Below are 22257 nucleotides of genomic sequence, written 5' to 3'. Positions count from 1 at the left end.
TATTCGTATACAGCTATCCACACGAACGCTATTGATGCTGGTTGATTAGTTTGTGATACATCGGAGACAGATCATATCCTGCCAAAAGAATATTTACCATCTAGAGAGGGATATAAAGATGGGCGGAGGAGCATGCTTTTCAAGTCATTTTCATGTCTCCATTGCCTTCCGGTTCAGGGATTCGCTTTCCTGACAGCATTGTGTATCCAGGAGATACAGAAAAATGCAGCTTTTCTCTCTGGTAGTTTTGTTAGCCAGTGCCTGCCAGGTGCAGGCCAAGGCTGTATTTGCTCACTTTATGGTATGCTTCTGGTGTTCCTCTCAACACTAGGCCACGGTTCTAATACCCCCCAGCTAGGGAATAGTGACAACTACACCAAGTCCAACTGGGAACAAGACATTTCGGCGGCCAAGGAGGCACATATCGACGCTTTTGCGATCAACACCGGTTTTGGCCTATCAATTCATCGAATGTTGACCGATGCATTCGCAGCTGCGGATGAACTGGACTTTAAATTATTTCTGTCCTTGGACTACTCGGGAGATGGACACTGGCCGCAGGACCAAGTCATAAATTACCTCAAAGACTTCACCAAGCTGCCCGCTTACTTCAAAACCGATGACAATAAACCCCTTGTCTCCACTTTTGAAGGGGACCAAGCTGTTGGTGATTGGAAGAACATCAAGGATAAGATAGATTGTTTCTTTATTCCGGAATGGTCCGGGCTGCGTCCAGAAAAAGCCATCTCCTATGAGCAAGTCGACGGTCTGATGAGCTGGAGTGCTTGGCCGAATGGTACCGACCCAATGACCACAGAAACCGACAAAGAATATCTGGACGCTCTCAAGGGGAAACCGTACATTATGCCTGTCTCGCCCTGGTTCTACACCAATCTGGTTAGGTTCCATAAGAATTGGGTATGGCAGGGCGATGACCTCTGGTACACACGCTGGCAGCAGGTTCTCGAGATCGAACCAGACTACGTTGAAATCCTCACCTGGAATGACTATGGCGAGTCGCACTACATTGGCCCGATACACCAGAGCGGCCTTGCTGTCTTCGATTACGGGCAGGCGCCCTTCGACTATGCCAAGGACATGCCCCATGACGGGTGGCGGAACTTCCTGCCATATGTTATCGATCTTTACAAGAACGGAGGCAAGGATGCTAAGATCGAAGACGAGGGCCTTGTCAGTTGGTACCGAGTTAATCCCGCGTCGGCATGTTCCTCGGGTAAGACCACAGGAAATACCGTTACCCAAGCGCAGCAGACGATGGAGCCCCAGGAGGTGCTCCAGGATAAGGTTTTCTTTTCCGCCCTGCTGGAGTCCTCCGCTGACATCTCCGTCACTATCGACGGCAAAAGTCGGGCTGCGAGCTGGACAGATACGCCAGATGGAGGGAAGGGAATTTACCACGGCAGCATCCCGATCAACAACCAGACCGGAGCTGTCGTCGTGACCTTAACACGAGATAATGAATTACTAGCTGAGATTGACGGCCATCCGATCACGTCAGACTGCGTTAAAAATATGACCAACTGGAACGCATGGGTGGGAAATGCCACCTCGACGGGTCCAAAACCTTCTTCGCCGTCGGGGTCGTCAGAGCAGGACTCCTCGTCTAATCGACTAGTCCTGCCAGGGCTTCTCCCCGTTGCTGTGATGTGGATTCTTTTCTTTCTGTTCTGATATAATGCTGGTCACGACGTGAAAGTAATACATGTGATGATGAGACTGGCGATGACGCTCGAGGAATAGGTTTTGGGAGAGAAAAAAAAAGTACTAGGATACCCATTCGTACGGTATAGACCTAAGTTCAGAAAATATAATGGATAATATTTAATTCATATTTGAGTCATGCTCGCCAAGCTCGTTTGCAAGCTGAATCTGTAGTCTAGACTATAATAAGCAGGAGGAAACGAGCCAGGAAGCGGGCCGTCGACGGTGAACCCAGTTCTAGATAAGCGAAGATTTTCTTCAAAATTTGAAGAACAGCTTCGTCTGTTATAGATAATGGGGACATTCTTAATTCGGAAGTGAATGCCGTATCCACAAGGCTCCACTGACCCATATTTTGATCTCCCGGATCCCAATAGAATGCACGGTCGTTCAAGGTCCAGAATCCGAACCTGCTTGAGGAGAATAACGAATAACACCGTAGGATCCCCACCACGTGACTTGGCTAGTTAGATGCATTCTATATGGGGGAGTGTCCCTTTATGGTCGTTGTTCATGGCAACGCATCTTTGGTACAGATAAGCCACTGTATCTTCTGTAGGTCGAACAGTAAATGGACACTACTGTTCTTACATGGCTAGTTGTCGAATAGCTTCATGCCAAGATTGAGTGGCAGGGTGGGGCTTTTGGCGAGGAGGGAATGGTGATAAACCTCCACACAATGTTCTCTGTCACTAGACAGAAACCTATTGTCATTGTTATAGACGATTAAGGCAAAAAGAAGCTACCAAGGACCAGTAAAAGGGGATAGCCAAGAATATTTTGTCAATGGGCCCCATAATCATGGAGACATCGGGGAGAAGTCAAGATGCGGTCGAATAATGACAACATCGAGAAAAACCCACTGCTGGGGATTATCTGCGGTTGTCTATTTCCCCAACAGGAAGCTGCCAACTGACACAGGCATGGAGATACCTACATGAAGTCAAGGACGATAGAAGTATCCACTGGTTAACATGGGTGCTAACGGTGAGTGGATCAATAGGGCTAAGTCGATGACAACCACAACCAACGTTCCGTTCGCCACGCCAAGCGGTAAACTCCGTCGCGCTGTAACCCAAGCCAGTCTGGGGAAGTCAAGCCAACTGAGGAAGGTCAGAATTAAGTTTCGTGGCTTAAATCCAGCCCTTATCTCGGTTGGCGATTTCTCGGGCCCGAAAATAATTGGTGGCAATGGCCTGGAGCGCTTCAGTAATGCCATGGATGGGACCGTGAAGTGCGAGTATGATATCAAAACTTTATTCCTGCATTGACTTTTGCAACGTCGCATTCTTCCATAAATCCCCTGGCTGTACCCCTAGACTTCGGGGGGGAAACGGAAATATCATCCTTCATCACTCTCAAAGACATAAAGCAGAGATAGCCTCGTATATACTGTGCATACCGACGTGTCAGTATGTCAGGGTCTCTCGACACGCTCACCAGGCCCTCCGCCTTCTTTGTACGCCATGCGTCTCGCACAAGCACAAACACCCGCATTCCCCCTATCGCTCGTCGATCTGCCTCCCCCCTCTCCTGTCGCATGGCCATGTTATCGCGCGATAAGCTTGAAAGAGAAACAGCAGCCAAGAACCCCAACCTGCGTCGTTGCTTAGGCCACCGGCGACTTCTCCGCCGGTCAATTGAAGCTGCCCAACAGGATATGCGAAAGGCCATGGCATCATTCAAGCTAGAAGACAGCGACGATGAGGATGAAATCCTTGAGGATGATTACGAGCCCTCTCCCAGCCCTATAATTCGCGAGCAGATCACAAGGGCTGTCAGGGCAATGGTCAGGCGTCGTGCGGTCAGCCAAGTCTCCGAGTCCGACAATGCCAATACCGCGCCGCAAATGATGCGTGTGAGCTCCAAGAATGAGAGCAGCTATGACTTGTCATTGAGACAACCCAATGCCTATTACAAGACTCCATCTGTCACGACCAAACGTCGCAAACCTGCCACAAAGTTTACCTTTACCCGATTGCTGTGGTCGTCATCCGGCCAATCCATCCAAGCACTGGCCAGCTGACACCCACTGGAGGCGTGCTGGATAGCAACAAACATTTCTCAATCTTACCTCAACTAAGACCTCCTCATAACATTATCTCCGACGCTACCTCTGCATTTACAACAGCGACTGCAAACCATCCTTGAGAGCATTAAACGTCATGCTTATGTTGTTCCAAAAGTTTCTAGCGCTTGCATGTCTATCAACTAGACCTGAAGATAGTCGATCCTGCTGATGTTCCAACTGTGATTACACACCACGACTTTACGAAGCTCTTTGTGACACTGTCTTTCCTTTCCCTATATATAATCAAGCATTTTTCTGTTGTCACTGATCATGTATAATTATCTTCGGTTTGAAACTGGCTTATAGCCTTGAATACATACTTGGTACCTGCACGACTCTATACAGTACTGAACCAAGCCCTGTAGCCCCCTTTAAGGATTCGTAATGTTGTGGAGAGTTGAGAGAGGAGAAAAAGAAAAAGGGGAGAAAAAGAGAAAATACTTAGGTCTAAACCTGTAGCTACTAGCACTTATTACTAACCCTCTCCAGATATCCACTATTAAACCCCGCACTGTACCATATACAACATTTATGTCTCGGTAGGCGATAGTAATCAACAATTCCTAAGGGCCTCGCGATACACGTGACCGGTAACGTACTTCTATCAATCTTACAAGTAATTAATGATGAGTCCAAGGTGATGAGATCAAGAAGCTAAGGCACTCAGTGCCTTTCTTCTGCTTTGAACCTATGGTAAGCTTCTCTGTGTTTAACTTGTCTATGTTAATCTCACCGAAACTGAAAATACCGTCCATACCAATAAATGGGTGCATACGAAAGGTGTCGCTTTACCGTACATGCCAAAGTCGAAAAGGGGGGCTTTGGCTACAAAATTTAGTAGACTTATGATTGTGACACTGGTGTTCTGGAGAGAAATTGTAGAATCTTGAACCCTATCGAACTCGTTCCAGCCACTCCTTCGCCCCACTCCTCCCAACTTCCTAAACGGGATGTATGACTATTCATCATGGATCCTCCCAGGAACTTCTCGATGCAGTAACAATCGCTGGTGATATTCTGCCTAATATAGATTACCAATTCGACAAAAAAGAGTTTTCTTGTGGCTTAAGATGCTTGGATGTGGTGTTCATATTATCGGAGGGTCAATTCCTGCTCGTAATTGGCTCCGCGGATACAGATGAACAATATATTTTTGGTCAATGGCATTACCAATTCATCACTACCTCAACCTTCGTATGGAACGTGCAGGGCTAGTGGCTTGGTGTCAAAACCGCATCATTTCTTCAACGAGAATGTCTCTCAGTGAACCTTGAATCCCTGATCGTTCACATAACCTTGACCGTACGGTGATCCCTTTATATCTGACCTATGTAAACCTCTCCCCAGTACTTCGTTCTTGGTGCCGTATCAATGCATAATATGGCTACTCCATCTGTACAGACGCGCGCTACCGTTACGTTGCAATCCCTGGGGTGGAACACTCGTCCAGATGTACACATTGAGCTCGCCGGACAGACAGAGCACTGCCCAAATTCCTATACAACTGGGGATATAATTGAAGGGGCTGTCTTCATTGGTGTTGACTGCGAGACAAGCGTTGATGAGTTGGATATTAGATTCGAAGGTAACTTTGCTCTGCCTCTCTCGTATATAATTTGTCCTTACCTTCTTCGTTCAATGCTTTTCATCTTTTTCCATATTCTTTCATTCATTTTCTATCTTCAGACTTAACAAGCCGGAGACCATTTCTCAGCCCACGATGTTAACGAAGGTGTTACAGGATTTTCAGAAACACAACAATCACAAGTGATAGCCCTTCCGAGTCAAGCAACGGCCTGTCATACCTTCATGGAACTTCGCCAACCTATCGGGGATGCCGCATATCCGACGCCGTGTACGCTCGTTCCTGGCCGCATATACAGGTTTCCCTTCATCTTCGTTGTCCCGGAGCGACTTCCTTCTGTTGCGTGTGCTCATGCCACATGCAATCTCCACGTCAGACGCGCTCACACTTTGCTACCCCCGAGTCTAGGAGATCCCATGCTCACCAGTGACGGCCGCGCTTTGCTTGATGATATGTCATCCGAACTATGCCGGATCTCGTATAGGATCCGAACCTCCCTGATGAGAAGACCTCTGGGCAACAAAAATGCTAGGGAAACATTGAGGGTCGTGGCGAAAAAAGTGCGAATCATTCCGGTGGTGGAAGAAGAGCCACCGTTGGTGGTCAACAACTTCGGGGATGATTATTGCATGCAAAACGTGAAGGACATTAAAACAGGCATTACAAGAACAAAGCGAGGCTCCATTATGGCTGCAGCATCCCAGCCAAGCCCCCTTCAACTTTGTCCACCTGGTTCTCAATCCCCATCAAACGTCTGTACCATAGCTACCGTTCATCTGCGATTTGACCCGATCGGAGATGAGCCACCACCACAGCTGGGCTCCTTGTGCAGTAAGCTCAGTGTGTCTACGTTCTATACGATCACTCCGTGGACCGACTTTCCAAGTCCCTCTTCCGTCGACTCCCTCGGAAGACACCACTACACAACGACAGTCTCCCTATTGTCACTATGCCTTTCATCAACCAAGTGGACAAAGCATTCAGCTGTCAGAATGTCGGGCCAGAGCGCTTCGCTGGACTCGACTCCGGCCGAACCATTTCCTAGCATCTCTGTCACAGAGGATAGGGGTACGTACTTCACAGCTGCGATCATTGTCCCAATCACCCTCCCCTCAACGAAAGCATTTGTGCCCACTTTCCACTCATGCTTGATATCGCGGAGCTATGCGCTGGATCTGAGCATATCCTATCACACACCACGCGCTAGTCTGTTGACCCCATACCTATCTCTCCGACTGCCAGTTCAGGTTACTTCATTACCACGGTCGCAGGCTCTCACACCTCCTCCGCTCTATCGCGAGCGGCGTACGACCCAAATAGTGATGAAACAGGGCGAATATATTTAACACATAGTATGCTATCAGTGATTCAAACTACCCTGTTTTCAAGCGCTTAGGTGGGACGTTAGTTAGCATTGTATGGAGTTCTTTTTTCACACGAATGTGAGTTTGCGGATGAATGTTGGCATGTATAACATCATAGTCGCCAAAAGGGGTCAAAACACACCCAGATTAAAACATAAACTAGGAGAAATGAAGGTGAAAAGAAAAGGAAAAGAAAATAAGACCAAGAAGAGGAAAAGAGAGGATTGGGTAACTCAGTATCTTAGCGAGCGACGTGAGGGATGGATTCGGCGTCGATTGTCCTGCACTCATGAATCTTTACCCGTGACGTGGATGTTGCTCTACACCGCTTTTGCATGGCGCTCGAAAGTCCCTTTTTGTTGATTTTTCTTCTTGTTCTTTTATCATTTATTAACATGAGTCCACGCACGGCATATGAACTGTCATCTCTTGGATGACATATGAGGAGTTTTGCCAACCCTTGTGAGGGCGCATGATCTCGAGTTAGAAAAGTATATTTGGACGGTTTCGTGTTTGAGTCTCTTTGATCTGAGCGCCCATAGTGGATCCGTCGTCCTTGTCCTGACCTCCGACTTGACTTTCCACTACATAATAGTAACCAAGGGAGCCCCAGCCCGCCTGAGGCACGCCATGACCTGAACCCTAACCATTGATTGGGTCCCGGTCCATCAAGAGATGTGATTGGACGAGAAACTCCCCCGCCTCCCGCTCCGATGATTTTCCCCGAAAACGGTTTGGGTCTAGACTCATGACATGTCCGTCGTCTTGTCTCGTCGTCTGTGCTTTTACCGGTGGCTGCTGACGAGGTGTTTCTTTCTCTCGTTCATTCTTCAGGTGTCCAACAATGGTGTAGTTGGATGATTACGGGCGGGATTATCTTGGAAAGGATCATTCGTAGTCAGTAAGTATTGGCCATCATCTGACTAGTACAGAGATTCCCCCCCGGATTTCGATGACCCACGTGGATGATATTCTTGGCATCGCTTTTCCCTTATCAGTACTAATCAGTCACGCTTATTATTCCCGGCCTCTGTTCTTTGTTTGTTGCGACACTCTCGTCCTCCCTCTCATTTCTTCGAGTCGTTTTCTCGTTAGGCGCTTCATCTCTTTTCATAAACCAAACTTAACTCGGTTGTCTCTAACACCTGCAGATTGATTGTTGTTGTTGTCCTCCAAGCCGCGAGAGAGATCAACGGCTGGCAGTCCGGTGCCATCGCTCTCCACCATGGCCGATAATACGACTCGCATAGCCCCTCAAGGCGGCATCTTGGAAGGTGGGAATCCGTCTCAATATGACAAAAAGAACCCCATTGTCATATTCATCATCCAGGTGAGGCGACTCTGAAGGGCCTTAAATCCTGTACTGCGATGCCAACCCATCATTAGGCCAGCATTATCATCATCTTGTGCCGAGCGCTGCACTGGCCGCTGTCCAAAATTCGTCAACCTCGTGTCATTGCTGAGGTGATCGGCGGTGTCATCTTGGGTCCCTCAGTCATGGGTCGCATCCCAGGCTTTACAGAAGCCATTTTTCCGGATGCTTCGATTCCCAATTTGAACCTTGTGGCAAACCTCGGTCTCATCTTGTTTTTGTTCCTTGTCGGCCTAGAAACCGACCTCCGCTTTCTGTTCAGTAACTGGCGTGTGGCGGCCAGCGTGTCGGCCGCGGGAATGATCCTGCCGTTCGGCTTTGGATGCGCCATCTCGTATGGTCTGTACAATACCTTCAGCGATGAGCCCGGTACCGTCAAGATCAATTTCGGTACCTTTCTGCTCTTCATTGGTATCGCCATGGCGATCACCGTAAGTTACAGCGGCTCTTCTCGAGGTCGCGCTCACTGATCATCCCAGGCATTCCCGGTTCTATGTCGAATCCTAACTGAGTTGAAACTGCTGGGCACAAATGTTGGTGTGATCGTGCTGTCGGCGGGTGTCGGCAACGACGTGGTTGGCTGGATTCTTCTGGCCCTCTGTGTCGCCCTGGTGAATGCAGGATCTGGTCTCACTGCTCTTTGGGTTCTGCTGGTCTGTGTCGGATACGTTCTGTTTTTGTTTCTTCTCTTCCGACCGTTATTTTTGCGTTTCCTCCAGAAGACGGGGAGTCTCCAGAAAGGCCCTAGTCAATCGGTGGTAGCCGTCACTCTTCTAATCGCTTTAGCCTCCTCCTTCTTCACCCAAGTGATTGGCGTCCACGCAATCTTCGGTGGATTCCTCATTGGTCTTCTCTGCCCTCACGAGGGTGGGTTCGCCATCAAACTAACGGAGAAGATCGAAGACCTGGTCGCTGCCCTTTTTCTGCCTCTGTATTTTACCCTGTCTGGTCTCCAAACCAACCTGGGACTGCTTGATACCGGGATTGTATGGGGATACGTGGTCGCCGTGATCGCGATCGCACTGATTGCCAAGATCGTTGGTGGCGCACTCGCCGCGAGACTTTGCGGCCTCCTCTGGCGAGAAAGCTTATCCATCGGCGTGCTGATGAGTTGTAAAGGTCTCGTCGAATTAATTGTTTTGGTATTCACTGCTCCTTGGGACTTCCTCCGCCCACCGTCTGCTAACGCGATTTAGAATATAGGTCTACAAGCCAATATCCTGAGCACTCGTACCTTCACCATGTTCGTGGTCATGGCGCTAGTTACCACGTTCGTCACAACCCCGTTGACCACGATCTTGTATCCGAAGTGGTACCAGATTAAGGTGGACCGCTGGCGCCGCGGTGAGATCGATTGGAACGGAAACCCCATACAATCCGATGCGCGTGTCGACAGCGTAACGCTGGGTAAGCAACAGGCTCAGGGGACCACCGTTCGAAGGCTGCTGGTTTATTTGCGACTCGACGGTCTATCCAGCATTTGCACACTAGCTGCTCTCCTCGGCCCCAGTCGTCTTGCTCAGCCTCCTCTGCCCCAGATGCATCCCGACAAGAGACGGTCCCAAACCATATCTCCGGAACCAGCGACCGAAGAGGCTGCCCCGACGGAAGTCGAAGACGCTCCTGCGCTCCAAGTACATGGGGTTCGGCTGATGGAATTAACGGATCGTGATTCTAGCGTCATGAAAGTATCGGAGATCGAGGAATATACGCTGTGGGACCCGGTGGTCAACACCTTTCGTGCATTCGGCCAGTGGCATGATATGTCGATCATGGCTGGTGTGTCCGTGGTGCCAGAGCATTCGTATGCAGATACAGTCGTGGGCATGGCGCGTGAGGAGTCCAGTGACCTTCTTCTCATTCCGTGGAGTGAGACGGGTGCCATGAGCGAGCATCAAAGCGGGCTCGGTATCGATGAAGCGAGCCGGTTTTCTAATGGCCCGTACACAGATTTTGTATCCAACGTGATGCGCCAATCGTCATCCAGCGTCGGGATTCTTATCGAACGGAGCATCTATAGTCGTCGTACTCGTAAAGGTCTTTTTGCGAAACGATCGTTTAGCGTCATGAGTATTCGCAGCTCCGTGTGGAACAGCGCGCCACCAGCAGCCGCACGGTCTCACCATATCGTGTTGCCTTTCTTTGGGGGAGACGATGATCGATTTGCGCTGCGCTTTGTGATGCAACTTGCCCAAAATGACCAGGTCACCGCCACGATTATCCACATCGATGTAGCGCCGTCTCCGCCGCAAGCCCCGGAGGTGCCGCAGAGTTCGCCAAGTAGCACCAAGAAGGCCAAGTCGTCCAGTCAAGTCTCAACAACCGTTCAGGGATCCGAATCAGATTCAATCTTTTTCAGCGCCATGAAGGACTCCCTTTCCGAAGAGCTGACCACCCGGATCGTCTTCACCCGAATCAGCCCGCAAAAAGACAGGACCGACGCCGTGGGTGTCGCGGTTACGGCTGTCAAAGAAGAGATGGGTAAGGTTCCGCAGAAAGCCGGCAACATCGTCGTGGTGGGACGACGCAACAACCGGGTGGACCTCAGCGAATCCCCGGCATCCTCGCAGGAAGAGGTCGGCGTCGAAGCCAGTCGGGTTCTTGGAGCGGTCGCACAAGCCATGGTTCGCACAGAGAACCGCATCGTTGGTGACGTTCTGGTTCTGCAAGCTGGCATGGGTGGCGTGGGTGCCCGGTAGAGACTTTGTGGCTTAAGCAGTTATATACCCTATACCTTCGTTTTGGACGTGCCTCATAGCGTTCGGTGTTATATAGTTTTGCCTTCTGATGAGCGGGTGACTGTTGAATGGCTTCTGTCGTCCAGTTGTCTTACAAGATCAGTCTCTGAACTTCCATTTTGATACATAAACTCTCTCTCTCCATACCGAAAATGCTCACCGGTCCTCCACAATCAATTTGTATAATGTCAGGAGTATCGTAGAACACATACAGAGCAATCCCCAGAAATACAAGTCAGGGTACAGAATAAACAAAATCTACAAAGACCAAGATGTCAATCATCCAGAATATATATTTGTTCCGAGTAAGATGACTATTATTGTACAATCATAATCATATCCAATGATGTATCTACAATCACATCAACATATCTACATAAATCATCCACAACAAGCATCTAACACCCCCAATCCTCAATAGCGAGCACAGCTCACTATTTTTCTTTTTTTTTCTTTCTTTTTTTCTTAAAACCCAGTATTGGTCGAAGCCAACCTCGACCTCTTCCGCAGGGCAGGCCCCCACCAAAACAAAATATACGGAATAAACGTCAAAAAGGTAGCAATCAAAGCCAGAATCAAGCCCGCGTACTGACTGCCCACGTTATGGAAAAACTGGGACGCGAAAAGCGGCGACACAGCACCCAAGGTATTTCTCATGAAACCCTGACCCGCGATAGCAGAGGAAGACGATTCACCATAGCAATCGGAAGTAAAAGAGTAACAGGACTCGAAGATGAAGAAGATACCGATTGTAATAAGCACCAGGGCAATGAAGGGTCCAATCCAGTGCAGGAAAGCGTATTGGGTGAAACTGTAGATAAAGAGACCGACGGGCAGCCAGACCGCACCAAACAGGGCACCGTAGAGTCGGGCCTCCGGGGCGGCGACACCATTCTGGGCGACAATGGAGTTATATTTCCTAATTTGGAGGAAGTTTAGGGCGAACCCAATGGTGGTTCCCAGACAGAGGGAGATGTAGGGGAGGCCGGAGACGCCCTCGCCCCAGCCCTTTTTCTCCTGGAAGGTGATGGGGATGACGGAGAGGAAGAGGAAGGCCAGGAACCAGGCGAAGGCGATCCAGAGACCGAAGGCGAAGACGACGGGTTCGGTGATGAGCATCTTGCCGGCCTTCACGGAGGAGTTGTACAACATGGTTTTGATGTCCGGGGCTTCGAGGTCGGTGGCGGCGACGTAGCGGTCATCGCCGGTTTGCTTGCGGATGAGGTCTGCGCGTTTGCCGAGTGCGACGCTGCCGCGGGTTTCACGGAGGCAGAAGAAGCAGACGATGCCGAGGGGGATGTTGGCTAGGCCCTGGATGCCTTCGACCCAGCGCCAGCCGAGGGCTTGGTCGATGAAGCCGGCGTAGATGGGGGCGCCGACGGTGCCGAGAATGGCGATGTAGGAGAAGCTGGCCATGGGGATGGCGCGCTCTTCGGGGCGGTACATGTCGCCGAAGGTGCCGCCGACGAGGATGGTGCCGACGCAACCGAAGAGGCCGAGAAGGGCACGGCAAACGAGGATGGTGGCGATGTTCTTGCCTAGGGCGAGGCCGATGAACATCAGGCCGAAGCAGATGTAGGCACCAACGTAGATGACACGGCGGCCGGCCAGCTCACAGAAGGGGGCGAGGAAGAGAGGGGCCAGAGCACAGGTGAAGTTGAAGGTGAAGAGGCCCAGTTGGCCTAGGATGGTGGACACGCCGAGGTCTTTTGTCATGCGGTCGATACCGGAGCTGTAGGCGGTTGTTGCGAGACCGATGAAGAGGGTCATGAGACAGAGGAGCAGAGAGATGAAGGCTTTGTAACGAGGGTCCCAGTTGAAGGGGTTCTCCTTGTCGCCGTCGACGAAGTCGATGAGGATACGCTCCTTTCCATCGTGGACGGTGGCTTGTGTGGCGGTCAGGGGGAGGTCGAAGTCAAAGGTTGTGATGTTTTGTTCATTTGATGATAGGGAGGAGCTGTCTGATAAGGACTGGGCGTACTTGCCGCCGACCACAAGGCCTGTCTTGCCTGTGGTCGGGATGTGTTGTGAACTGGAGGCGGCATCCTCTGTGTGGGACGAGAGACCCGGTTGGGGCTTCTCGGTGTAGGTCTTCTCGTTCTCCATATTAGTGGTGATTAAAGGTGGAAGGGGGAGTGGGTTGGAGTAGTGAGAAGGGGGAGGAGAAGAGGACCGGGGTGAGAGGAACAGGCAGTATTATAATAGATTGACCATGGATGAATCCAACTTACGACTCTAGTGCACCCTGCGTCATAACACGACGAGACAGGCAGAAAATCACGCGGTGGCCAGCGAAGCAGTCCACAAACCGCATCACTTGAGCAGTCAAAGTTTGTCGTTCTCCGTTCTCCACGGGGGCCGCTGTCTCCGTTCAGTGTTGGGGGAAGACGAAGTCAGGAACTTCCCCTAGTGGGTCGAAGAGGATTCCCTTTTGGGAAAGTGTATAAAACTTCGGGGAAAACCCTCATTACTCATCCAAGATATCTTTGGCCTATCGAAGAGTCAAACAATACATAACCAGAGATCTATTCGAATTCTGCTGAACTTTTCCACGGCTCGAGGTGAACATTTCTTCGCAAATCATCGTATTGTCCCCTATGATGGTCAGGAACAGGAACAGAGGCAAATACCAGATCCAGTTTCTGTGATCGGAATCCGGCCGAGATCACCGGAATGAATGAGGTCAACCCCCACGCCGTCTCCAGTTCGGCATCCCGAGGCAGGGCAAACGCTGCCCTAACTCCATACTGAGCTGCATTTCCCCCCGGCCCGACTCGGTCAGTTGCCACCCCATGGGCCTCACAATCCCACGCTATTCGATCGGGGTCGAGATGGGTCTTCGGGTCTTCTTCGGGGAAATCAAACCGAAAATTCTCACCGCTGCTCACACTCTATCGGCGCTTCCGATCACTCAATGCAGAGTGAAGTGACGCTACAGTATGATATATCTTCTACCTCCCCGTCCATATCTATTCAAGACAGGCACCATGGGGGTCCAATGTATCTTCGAAGATTTCTCTCTCGAAGGATGCCCTCGGGCGGTCTACAGAATTATCATATTGAGAGTTACCCACACTTTAAAAAATCCTCCCAAGGCTTGGTACGGACCCACATCTCAAACTTTAGACGTTCGCACTTTCCTATACGGTTTAGGTAAGAGCCTCGGCATTAGCCAACTATACGGAGTACCGACCGAACATTCAACAGTTCTTTTTCCGGTCCCGAAGAAAATCCATAAGCCCTGTACATCCCGTGAAGCCCATTGGCTAATTAAGGCTTTTTAGATCTCCTTTTCCAAGTTCTTACTGGCATTGAGCGGCCTGCTCATGAGATCTGGAATACCAGTAGGACAACTGGATACTTGTCACACAACCCCGGTGCGACGTCATCACAAAGAAGATTTTTTTGCAGGCTCTCTCCTGACACCTTTGTGCGTTCAAAATCTGTTTCACTTTACTGTGGATCGTTGGAGAGGTCGATCATAACGTCCAGAATCGGGATGTTTCGGGCGTTAGGACACAACTGGAACCTTGTGACTAAACATTTTCTTGCTCGAGAGAGCTTAGGAGGAGAGTCCTCCGTAGAATTATGCCTCGTATAAAATTCTTATCCTACTCCGAATCACCTATCAAGGGCATGGGGGTCAGTACCGGACCCCAACGATCGGCTCAGTTGCCGTTCCATCGAAAGTTCCATGAAGAATCTCTTAGAACATTATAATGGACCTTTCTTCCGTCCTTCACGTTGAAGCGACCTCCCTCAATATCCTCTAGATATATCAATCGGGCTTCCACGAGAATCGACGATTACTCGTAACCCTCCTAAGCCCCGTAAGAAGCAATCACTCCGTGGCTGCATCGATCTAGCTACGTAGAATCCTGTCCAGTGTTCTACATCAGGCACCCAAGCATAGTAATGCATAAGCTAAGTCAGTTGTGCATCAATAAACCAACATCACCGGCTTCGATATCATCTAACATCATCGCCGGGCCGGTCCAGGAAACTCTCGTATCAGGACACGACCGTGGTTTGCATATGTTCTATATGTCATATGACCCTGATCCGTATTCTGGAATGTGCTCCTGGGCCTGTTCGCTTAGTCTACTTGGGCTCACCTCATCAGTCGGGTCGGTGTGTTCTAGACCTTGCTGTTTATCAGCGTGCATCCGACCTTTCCATCATTATACGAGAGGTGGATCATGTCCGTAGATTGCCTTTCAGGTGTAGTCCGGCAAACTTGCCCTCGCGTAAGAGTTTCTGTGGTGTAAGTGGAGTTCTCAGGCCGATTGTGGGCATGGCGATCTGCTGTTGCGACTGTAGGGTTTTTGACATGGTTGAGTGGATGTTGATTGATGGAGGACGGCAGACGTAGTATCCGAGTTCCAGTGGTTTATCATTTCCAAGAAAATCTAAGTCTGCTGGGAACATGAATGGGACCTTAGCAATGTCGGTTGTGTACCTGGTCTCGTTGATTCGTACTATGATGAACTGCTCAAATATATATCGATTATTCCTGATCTATATTCGACCGGCCGTGTCATGAATTGCCTTCAATAGCCCACACGTAGACCTGAAACTCTAGGTTATATATAAATAATGCATAGATGGTTGTGTATCTACTCTAGATAGCCCAAGTACTCACTTGCAACGATCCAGTGACTTGCAAACCTACCAAGACCCCTAAATAACCACTGCCCTAGAACAGCGTCCCATCGCCCAAAATCAAGATTGGACTAGACTTAGTCTCCGGCCGGTTCTCCGCCGCCAACTCCCTCCCAGCCTTCCACGATCCCGACTCCAACACCTGAGCAAGACTCAACTTCTCCTTCCCCAGCTCGGTGCCCCCCAGCGCAACATGCAGCTTATCCAGCAGTGCCACGGTAAGAGCGCGCCATTCAACAATCTCATCGCTCGTCGCCTCAAACGCAGGCAACGCGCTACCTGAATTCGCCAATCCACGCTGCAGACTCTCGCTCTTTAAAGTGAGCACACCTAAATCAACGAACAAACCTCCGTTTCGGTATTCGGGAAGTCCTGTGGCAATCTCCGCGTTTTTCCATTCCACCCCGAGAAGGCGCTCAAATGGTACCATGAGCGAATATGCTAGCCATTGCGTGAGTTTGTGGAAGGGCTGGATGTGTGAGCACTTTGACTGGCGACCAGCCTTCTGGGAGTCGTCTGCCAAGACCTTTAGAGGCCAGGCGTCGCCAACGGGGTGGCCGTCTATCTGCGTTCGAGAGGATGGCCAGATGGGTAGGAGGACGCTCTGCAGGGTCTCCCATAATACTTCGAAATCGAGACGGTTGGACTCATCGGCGCGAGATTTGAGATAGTCTTTTGATCAGGGTAAGTGGCTGCTGATCGTGGAGTGGAAAAGGATGAATGGCTTACCGACAAGGTTCCCAGGTCGACCGGTGTCGCCGAAAATCTCAGGGAGGTTGAGCAATGAGCGACCGAGAGATTTGATCAGTTCGACTCTTGCAGGAACACCGACGAACGGGTTATTGTCGTTGATTTGGAAGCCCCGAGATAAGGTTGCCTCAGAGAAGTCCTTGAGGGAGGCGCCTATTTTTCTTAGCGGGAAATCAAGGGAAGGTGACTTAAAGAGGGGTAGGGTGACGGACCTAGAACAACATCTTTTCTCCCACTCCCTGGAAGAGCAAACTCGCCATCGTTGAACATATGCAATGTCGCAACCGCGATGCCCTCGCTCCGGCCAATGGCAGTATTACTGCCCGGCTCGGTAAAACGCCATTTATCCCCTGCACCAGCATCAAGCAAAACCGAGACGAAGAACAGATCAACTAGGCTCCGAGCTTGTTCATCCTTGTCGTACCCAGCCGCTTCCCATCGTGCAAGAAGGTCTTTTATACGGGCTGTCCCACCGACTTCGAAGTGCTGCCACCGGCCGTGAGGGGGTATCAGATGATATTTGTCCGGACCAAAGTCCCGCTAGAGGATGTCAGATTGAGAATACATGGTTCCCATGAAAGTACCCGAGGTAGCATACCTTGATGATGTTTGCTACGTATTGAACTGCGGCGTCGAAGCGGTCCTCATGATACTCGAAATGGTTGATTTGGTTGGCCTCGGCAAGTTGGAACACACGGTGAGCGCGTTCACGGACAGCCTGGAGACTGAGGATGTACTTGATTTCTGTATCTATGGTCATGGTGAGGTGAAGTAAGTGAGTTAAGTTCTGAAGGGTGGTAGAAGGGGTTATCTTGATATCTCCAGATTCCAGAGTGAGGGGAAGAGATAAGATAGGGCATTATTTATCTCTCTGGTGAAATGCGGGGTTGATGCCTCATTATGTCATCTTGGATCAGTCATACAGGGTTTCAATGACTAAAAGTTACATTTCAAACAGGTTCATACGTGGCATGCTGCATGATCGGTCAGGTCTATGATTTGTTTAATGTTGACGGTTGGGCGTTGTTTTGCATTGGTGCCTGAGGCTTGATGACCAGGCGCGCCAAGTTCCAACCCTGACTGGAATAATTATCCTGCTCGATTAATTCCTAGCTGCGAGACATCACAGATTTCCGTCGCTGTGAACTTTTGGGTCATACTTTCTTTGTCTACTCGGCTGCTATTATAGGTTGATATATTTAGGGTCGTTCAAAGGCCCAGGGTATTCCCGTCTGTCGACCAATACTGCAGACTAAGCCCTACGCCCAACTCCAGGCTAAAAAAGTTCGAGACCCTGAGTTCTTAGGCTCGTCGACAATAGAAATACTCGCAATCCTTGGTTCGTGGACAGGGCACTTCAGCTAGAACACAACACTAGTCACATAGGAAAAATCGACCTGTGCATGTCTTCGTTGAGCTCGGTTCTCGCCAAGCCACATAGACGCAAGGGGGATTTTCCAACACATGGTCGCACGTAAAGGCCAGCTGACGAGCTGAAATCATTGATATTTTGTTCAGTGAGACTGATCGAGGACGCCACGAGCAATCTTTATCGAATGGGAGGCTAGTTCTAGATTGGAGTGTGGGTGTTGGAGAATGAAGCTCGCCAGAAGTATATTCACGCAGGGGTGAGTGAGCACTTTGTCATAATGTGGCTTGACTGTCGACAGGGATTCTACTCCCATACAAAGGAAGGCTTTTTTTTTTTGGAAACGAATGAATCGAACTCAATGTACGGAGTGCAGCTTTTGTTTGTCCAGCTATCGAGTACACATATATCTCCTGTTGGAACCACCTAAGCCTGCAGGGTTATCTATTCATATTCACTGGTACTTGGCGCTTTTTGTTCTTCCAAGCTAACTGCATCCCATGTTATGTGCATGGAGCTAAGCATCTTCTCCAGCCCTGATCGACAGAACCCCGCAAGGAAAGCTTTTGATTCACCGCTAGGTTATTCAGTTGGGGCCTTCTTTGATTCTTGAGGAGTTTCACACAGACTCGACTTGCTCATTGCTCTATCTGACGAAAGAATATCCCGTGTAATCATACGTTGCTACGACTTCGAGCAAAATGGGAGATCCTTCGACGCCGACGGTAGGTAGTATCTCTCTGCGAACAAATTCTATTCGTCATGGCAAGAAGCAGTCATACACTACATCTGTTTTATCCTCCTGTCGTCAGCTACGTGAGTTGACCGATGAGGGAAAGCGGGTGGTTCTCGATGGACAGTCTTTGGATCTTAGCTCTGTTTTTGCCGTTGCTCAGTAAGATACGTCCGCTTCCCTGAACTTCAAATGCTGCTAATCACCCATTCATTAGTAATGGACTTGCTGCGTCGACCACGGACGACAAGGATGTATTGAGTCGAATGCACCACAGTGTACATCTGCTTAGACAAAAACTGGCGCAGGGCGAAGTCATCTACGGTGTCAACACTGGATTTGGAGGAAGCGCAGATACACGAACCCAGGACTATGCGACACTACAAAAGGCGTTGATTCAGCATCACAATGCAGCGGTACTACTCCCAAGCGATCGCGGCCTTGGAAGTTCTGTATCTAGCTTACAGCACTTGGGAAGTCATTGCATGCCAGTTCCGATAGTTCGAGCAGCCATGCTCACGCGTTGTAATTCGCTCCTACGGGGCCATTCAGCCGTTCGAGTCCAGGTTGTCGAGCATATCCTCACTCTACTTGCTCATGGGCTGACCCCGGTCGTACCACTGCGCGGCAGCATATCGGCTTCCGGAGACCTCACCCCGCTGGCCTACATCGCGGGTGCTTTGGAGGGCAATCCAGATATATCTGTGCACAATGCCGCTGACGATCAGATCATACCTGCGGATGAAGCATTGAAAGAGGCAGGACTCGTGCCATTGGACTTCGGTCCCAAGGAGGGCCTTGGTCTCCTAAACGGCACGGCTTTTAGTGGTGGAGCAGCTAGTCTCGTCCTATTCGAAGCGAATCAGCTTGTTCTACTTTCCCAAGTACTCACAGCCATGGGCACCGAAGCTTTACTTGGCACCAGATACAACTACCATCCTTTCATAGCAGATGCCCGACCTCATGATGGTCAACGGGAAGCGGCAGCCAATATCTTCAAGATGTTGGCCGATTCTAAGTTGGCAAAGAGCCCGACTGAAGGAAGTGAGACCGCCAACCATGGGGGGCTGGCACAGGATCGGTACGCCCTGCGAACGTCAACCCAATGGATCGGACCCCAGATTGAGAACATGGCATTGTCCCTGAAACAGGTGGTATATGAGCTCAACTCCACAACAGACAACCCGCTTCTGGATCCGGAGGAGGCCCAGATCCATCACGGAGGCAACTTCCAGGCAGCGTCGGTCACGTCCGCCATGGAGAAGACCATGGGTGCGATGCAGATGTTGGGCAGGATGATCTTCTCCCAGTGTTCCGAGATTATCAATCCAACCTTGAGCCGGGGTCTTCCTCCCAACCTCAGTGTCGATGACCCCAGTTTATCGTTTGCGTTCAAGGGGGTGGACATCAATATGGCGTCGTACATGTCTGAGCTAGCGTATCTGAATCACCCCGTCAGTAACCATGTTCAATCAGCGGAGATGCACAATCAAGGTCTCAACTCGTTAGCCTTCATTGCTTGTCGCTATGCTGCGGATGCAGTGGAAGTTCTGTCGCTGATGGCCGCCACATACTTGTACGTGCTTTGCCAGGCACTAGATTTGCGGTCGCTTCATTTGGAATTTGTGAAAGACGCACGATGTCAAGTGGACGACATCACAGCTGAGCTTTACTCGCCTGCATTTGGTGCTCGCTTACCGGCAGTGCAGAACGAACTCTGGGGAGAATTAATGAACCACTGGTCAAGCACGAGCACGAGCAATCTCCCGGAGCGAGGCCGGTTAGCTGCGAGCTACTCCGTTGGAGTCCTGCTGAGCTCCTTCGCAGCCGAGTGTAATTCCGCAAATTCTAACCTGACCGACGCCCAAACAGTCCAGCATTGGCAGACCCGAGTATGCAATGTGTTACACCAGAGCTATGCGACCACGCGGGAGACCTTTCTCACAAGCCAGACAACGAAGTCATATCTTTGCAGTTCCTCACGGAATTTCTACGTCTTTGTCCGGGAAAAACTTGCCGTGCCAATGCACCGAGGAATCGCCGACCATCCTACTTATGATTCGGTGGAACGTCGCAAAAAGGAGTGTATTGGTACACAAATTAGCAAGGTGTACACTGCTCTTCGAAAGGGTGAATTCCAGGATGTCCTGGTCAGTTGCTGGTAAGATCGTCGTTGATATCTTCAGGGGTGGTTGGATGGAGATTGTCCCGGCAATAAACACGAGTTGAACTAGTAGATGGAATATTCTATGCACGCTAGAACCACACGATATGGGGAGTCTAGTGTTTATTGCTATTTGGTCTCCGTCAAGTTCCACTGGGTCTGCCTGTTATTACAAAGTAGTCCCAGTTAACGCAGATTCCGTTCTCACTGGTCCGGCCCACGTCGGGAATATTTTTCGGTGCGCTAAATAGATCGATTGTGTCTAGAATGGCTTCATTTGGTAGGCAGCTAAGGGATTATTGGTTTGCAGCTGCTTTCTAAGCCCTTAGCTGAGATGTTGTGGCATGATTCCGGTCGTAGCCGACTCGACCTTCGCACTAAAAATAACGTATATTCAAGACGATTTTCAATAGTCTATGGGGTAGCTCTAGTTCGCTCGTATCTATTTGCTATTCTGGATGTAGTCTGGGACTCTGGGAGGTCTTATTTCAATCTGTACCTCGGTCTAGTAGCAGGGTCTATTCTTACTCCAGACTATTGATACTCACATGGAGCACGACTCAAGGAGAGTTATTCCCCTTAATCAATATGTACCTTTCGCAGCCACTTGGCTGCTGTGTGCTCGGGGATTTAGCTAGAAGTTCGCTCAGCCCCCAAGCCTAGTGCGTGTGGCCAACCCTGTAAATAATTTCCGGCTAAATTATTGTCTATATTAACTACATGACGAGGAATATTGCCACACCGCCCAAGACAAAGTCTAGATGCTGGCCGGAGCATCCTAGGCCGAGTAAAAATGTCAACCCGTCTAGGATATGATTGGATAGCCGTTAGTGGTGCTTTACTGATCATTTTACACGCCCAGGGACCCTAGCAAGAGGGTGACTCGCCCCAGAGTTCCCGTAAGTTGGTAGAGTATCTAGACGAGGGAAAAGGGAGCTCGTATGCCCTGACGCCATGTGGCATCTGGTCCACCACTTGAAACCTGATGGATCATACTGCAGGGTCAAAGAAGGGACTCCCAGGCACCCGTTTGGCCACGGGGTAGATCAGGACCGAATGCTCCGTATATTCTGTAGCCCATGTGCGTGCCTCTGATTGGTGGGGTAAATGCAGCGGGCAATTGCTTGATATTTATCCGACCCTTGTATGAGACTATGAGTAGTACTTTGAAACGCAAGCTAAGAGTGGCGTCGGAGCATATCTCTTTTAGGAATGGCCGATGCGCCGCCGAAGTGGAGAATTAAAATGGACCCTGATATCGGTCGGAACGGATCCGAAGTAATTTGAACCTCTTGAAAATTCCAGAGCTCCCGATGATAATCTATCAATCGCAGCGCAATCATGGTTCCTGGCGGCTAACATGCACATCACTCCCCTTCGTGTCCACTCTATTTTATCATCCCGTCTCTTTGTCTCTGTTCCTGCATTAACTTGTCACAGGAGGCGGATTCGCCATGCCGATCGTTGACGCAACTACCTCTGTGGCATTCCTACTGGTATAGGTCTCGAGCGTCAGATACCATAGCCTTCTAGCAGCTAGGACCTCTCTTCAAGACTCTCAACTACTTCGTGGAGACTTTACAACAGTGTGTGTAGTAGTGCCAGGAATGTTATTTCCGAAGGGGGAATAACCGGCACTCGGGAGATTAGTTCATTAAGGTACGAAAGTGAACCATAGGAACTATCAATATCGAGTGAAACAATGCAATATGTAAAACCTCTGCCAA

At 49.9% G+C, this 22257-nt stretch overlaps 8 protein-coding genes across 8 annotated transcripts; 6 read left to right on the top strand and 2 right to left on the bottom strand.

Moving 5' to 3' along the window:
• Positions 1-223: 223 nt before the first annotated feature.
• On the top strand, positions 224-1692 carry BDV38DRAFT_292596 (glycoside hydrolase family 71 protein; the record flags this gene model as incomplete). Its single annotated transcript, XM_032062041.1, has 2 exons — positions 224-301; positions 355-1692. The coding sequence occupies 2 exons, from the start codon at positions 224-226 to the stop codon at positions 1690-1692; spliced, it is 1416 nt and encodes a 471-aa protein (XP_031914037.1).
• A 1284-nt stretch (positions 1693-2976) lies between these two features.
• On the top strand, positions 2977-4120 carry BDV38DRAFT_245983 (uncharacterized protein). Its single transcript, XM_032054491.1, has one exon. The coding sequence runs from the start codon at positions 3137-3139 to the stop codon at positions 3746-3748; it is 612 nt and encodes a 203-aa protein (XP_031914036.1). The 5' UTR covers positions 2977-3136; the 3' UTR covers positions 3749-4120.
• A 1053-nt stretch (positions 4121-5173) lies between these two features.
• BDV38DRAFT_282581 (uncharacterized protein) lies at positions 5174-6724 on the top strand (the record flags this gene model as incomplete). The annotated part of the gene is made up of 2 exons (XM_032059810.1): positions 5174-5378; positions 5535-6724. The coding sequence occupies 2 exons, from the start codon at positions 5174-5176 to the stop codon at positions 6722-6724; spliced, it is 1395 nt and encodes a 464-aa protein (XP_031914035.1).
• A 1243-nt stretch (positions 6725-7967) lies between these two features.
• On the top strand, positions 7968-10831 carry BDV38DRAFT_292590 (Kha1p; the record flags this gene model as incomplete). Its single annotated transcript, XM_032062040.1, has 4 exons — positions 7968-8072; positions 8129-8545; positions 8594-9256; positions 9311-10831. 4 exons carry the CDS (start codon positions 7968-7970, stop codon positions 10811-10813), a joined length of 2688 nt encoding a protein of 895 aa, XP_031914034.1. The 3' UTR covers positions 10814-10831.
• Positions 10832-11046: 215 nt separating this feature from the next.
• On the bottom strand, positions 11047-13004 carry BDV38DRAFT_245980 (major facilitator superfamily domain-containing protein). The gene has a single exon (XM_032054490.1). The coding sequence runs from the start codon at positions 12956-12958 to the stop codon at positions 11318-11320; it is 1641 nt and encodes a 546-aa protein (XP_031914033.1). The 5' UTR covers positions 12959-13004; the 3' UTR covers positions 11047-11317.
• Positions 13005-13643: 639 nt separating this feature from the next.
• Positions 13644-15112, top strand: BDV38DRAFT_245977 (uncharacterized protein). The gene is made up of 3 exons (XM_032054489.1): positions 13644-14005; positions 14137-14780; positions 14852-15112. Exons 1-2 carry the CDS (start codon positions 13792-13794, stop codon positions 14451-14453), a joined length of 531 nt encoding a protein of 176 aa, XP_031914032.1. The 5' UTR covers positions 13644-13791; the 3' UTR covers positions 14454-14780; positions 14852-15112.
• Positions 15113-15489: 377 nt separating this feature from the next.
• BDV38DRAFT_245975 (URC4/urg3 family protein) lies at positions 15490-17064 on the bottom strand. The gene is made up of 4 exons (XM_032054488.1): positions 16863-17064; positions 16477-16804; positions 16244-16417; positions 15490-16186 (listed from the first exon to the last, which is right to left on the bottom strand). The coding sequence occupies exons 1-4, from the start codon at positions 17022-17024 to the stop codon at positions 15549-15551; spliced, it is 1302 nt and encodes a 433-aa protein (XP_031914031.1). The 5' UTR covers positions 17025-17064; the 3' UTR covers positions 15490-15548.
• A 1270-nt stretch (positions 17065-18334) lies between these two features.
• Positions 18335-20746, top strand: BDV38DRAFT_292580 (L-Aspartase-like protein; the record flags this gene model as incomplete). Its single annotated transcript, XM_032062039.1, has 2 exons — positions 18335-18528; positions 18584-20746. The coding sequence occupies 2 exons, from the start codon at positions 18335-18337 to the stop codon at positions 20529-20531; spliced, it is 2142 nt and encodes a 713-aa protein (XP_031914030.1). The 3' UTR covers positions 20532-20746.
• Between the last annotated feature and the right edge of the window lie 1511 nt (positions 20747-22257).

Source organism: Aspergillus pseudotamarii, assembly GCF_009193445.1.
Source record: "Aspergillus pseudotamarii strain CBS 117625 unplaced genomic scaffold BDV38scaffold_24, whole genome shotgun sequence".
NCBI classification, from domain to species: domain Eukaryota; kingdom Fungi; phylum Ascomycota; class Eurotiomycetes; order Eurotiales; family Aspergillaceae; genus Aspergillus; species Aspergillus pseudotamarii.
This window is presented reverse-complemented; position numbering and strand designations above follow the sequence as displayed.

Excerpts from the sequence above, each read along its gene's own strand:
- BDV38DRAFT_245977 (XM_032054489.1), top strand. The coding sequence starts at position 13,792 with ATGATATATCTTCTACCTCCCCGTCCATATCTATTCAAGACAGGCACC. Across the intron at positions 14,006-14,136 it reads CACTTTCCTATACGGTTTAG|ATCTCCTTTTCCAAGTTCTT; the intron begins GTAAGAGCCTCG and ends AAGGCTTTTTAG.
- BDV38DRAFT_245980 (XM_032054490.1), bottom strand. The coding sequence starts at position 12,958 with ATGGAGAACGAGAAGACCTACACCGAGAAGCCCCAACCGGGTCTCTCG.
- BDV38DRAFT_245983 (XM_032054491.1), top strand. The coding sequence starts at position 3,137 with ATGTCAGGGTCTCTCGACACGCTCACCAGGCCCTCCGCCTTCTTTGTA.
- BDV38DRAFT_245975 (XM_032054488.1), bottom strand. The coding sequence starts at position 17,024 with ATGACCATAGATACAGAAATCAAGTACATCCTCAGTCTCCAGGCTGTC. Across the intron at positions 16,418-16,476 it reads GAGAAAAGATGTTGTTCTAG|GCGCCTCCCTCAAGGACTTC; the intron begins GTCCGTCACCCT and ends TAAGAAAAATAG. Across the intron at positions 16,187-16,243 it reads TCGACCTGGGAACCTTGTCG|ACTATCTCAAATCTCGCGCC; the intron begins GTAAGCCATTCA and ends CCTGATCAAAAG.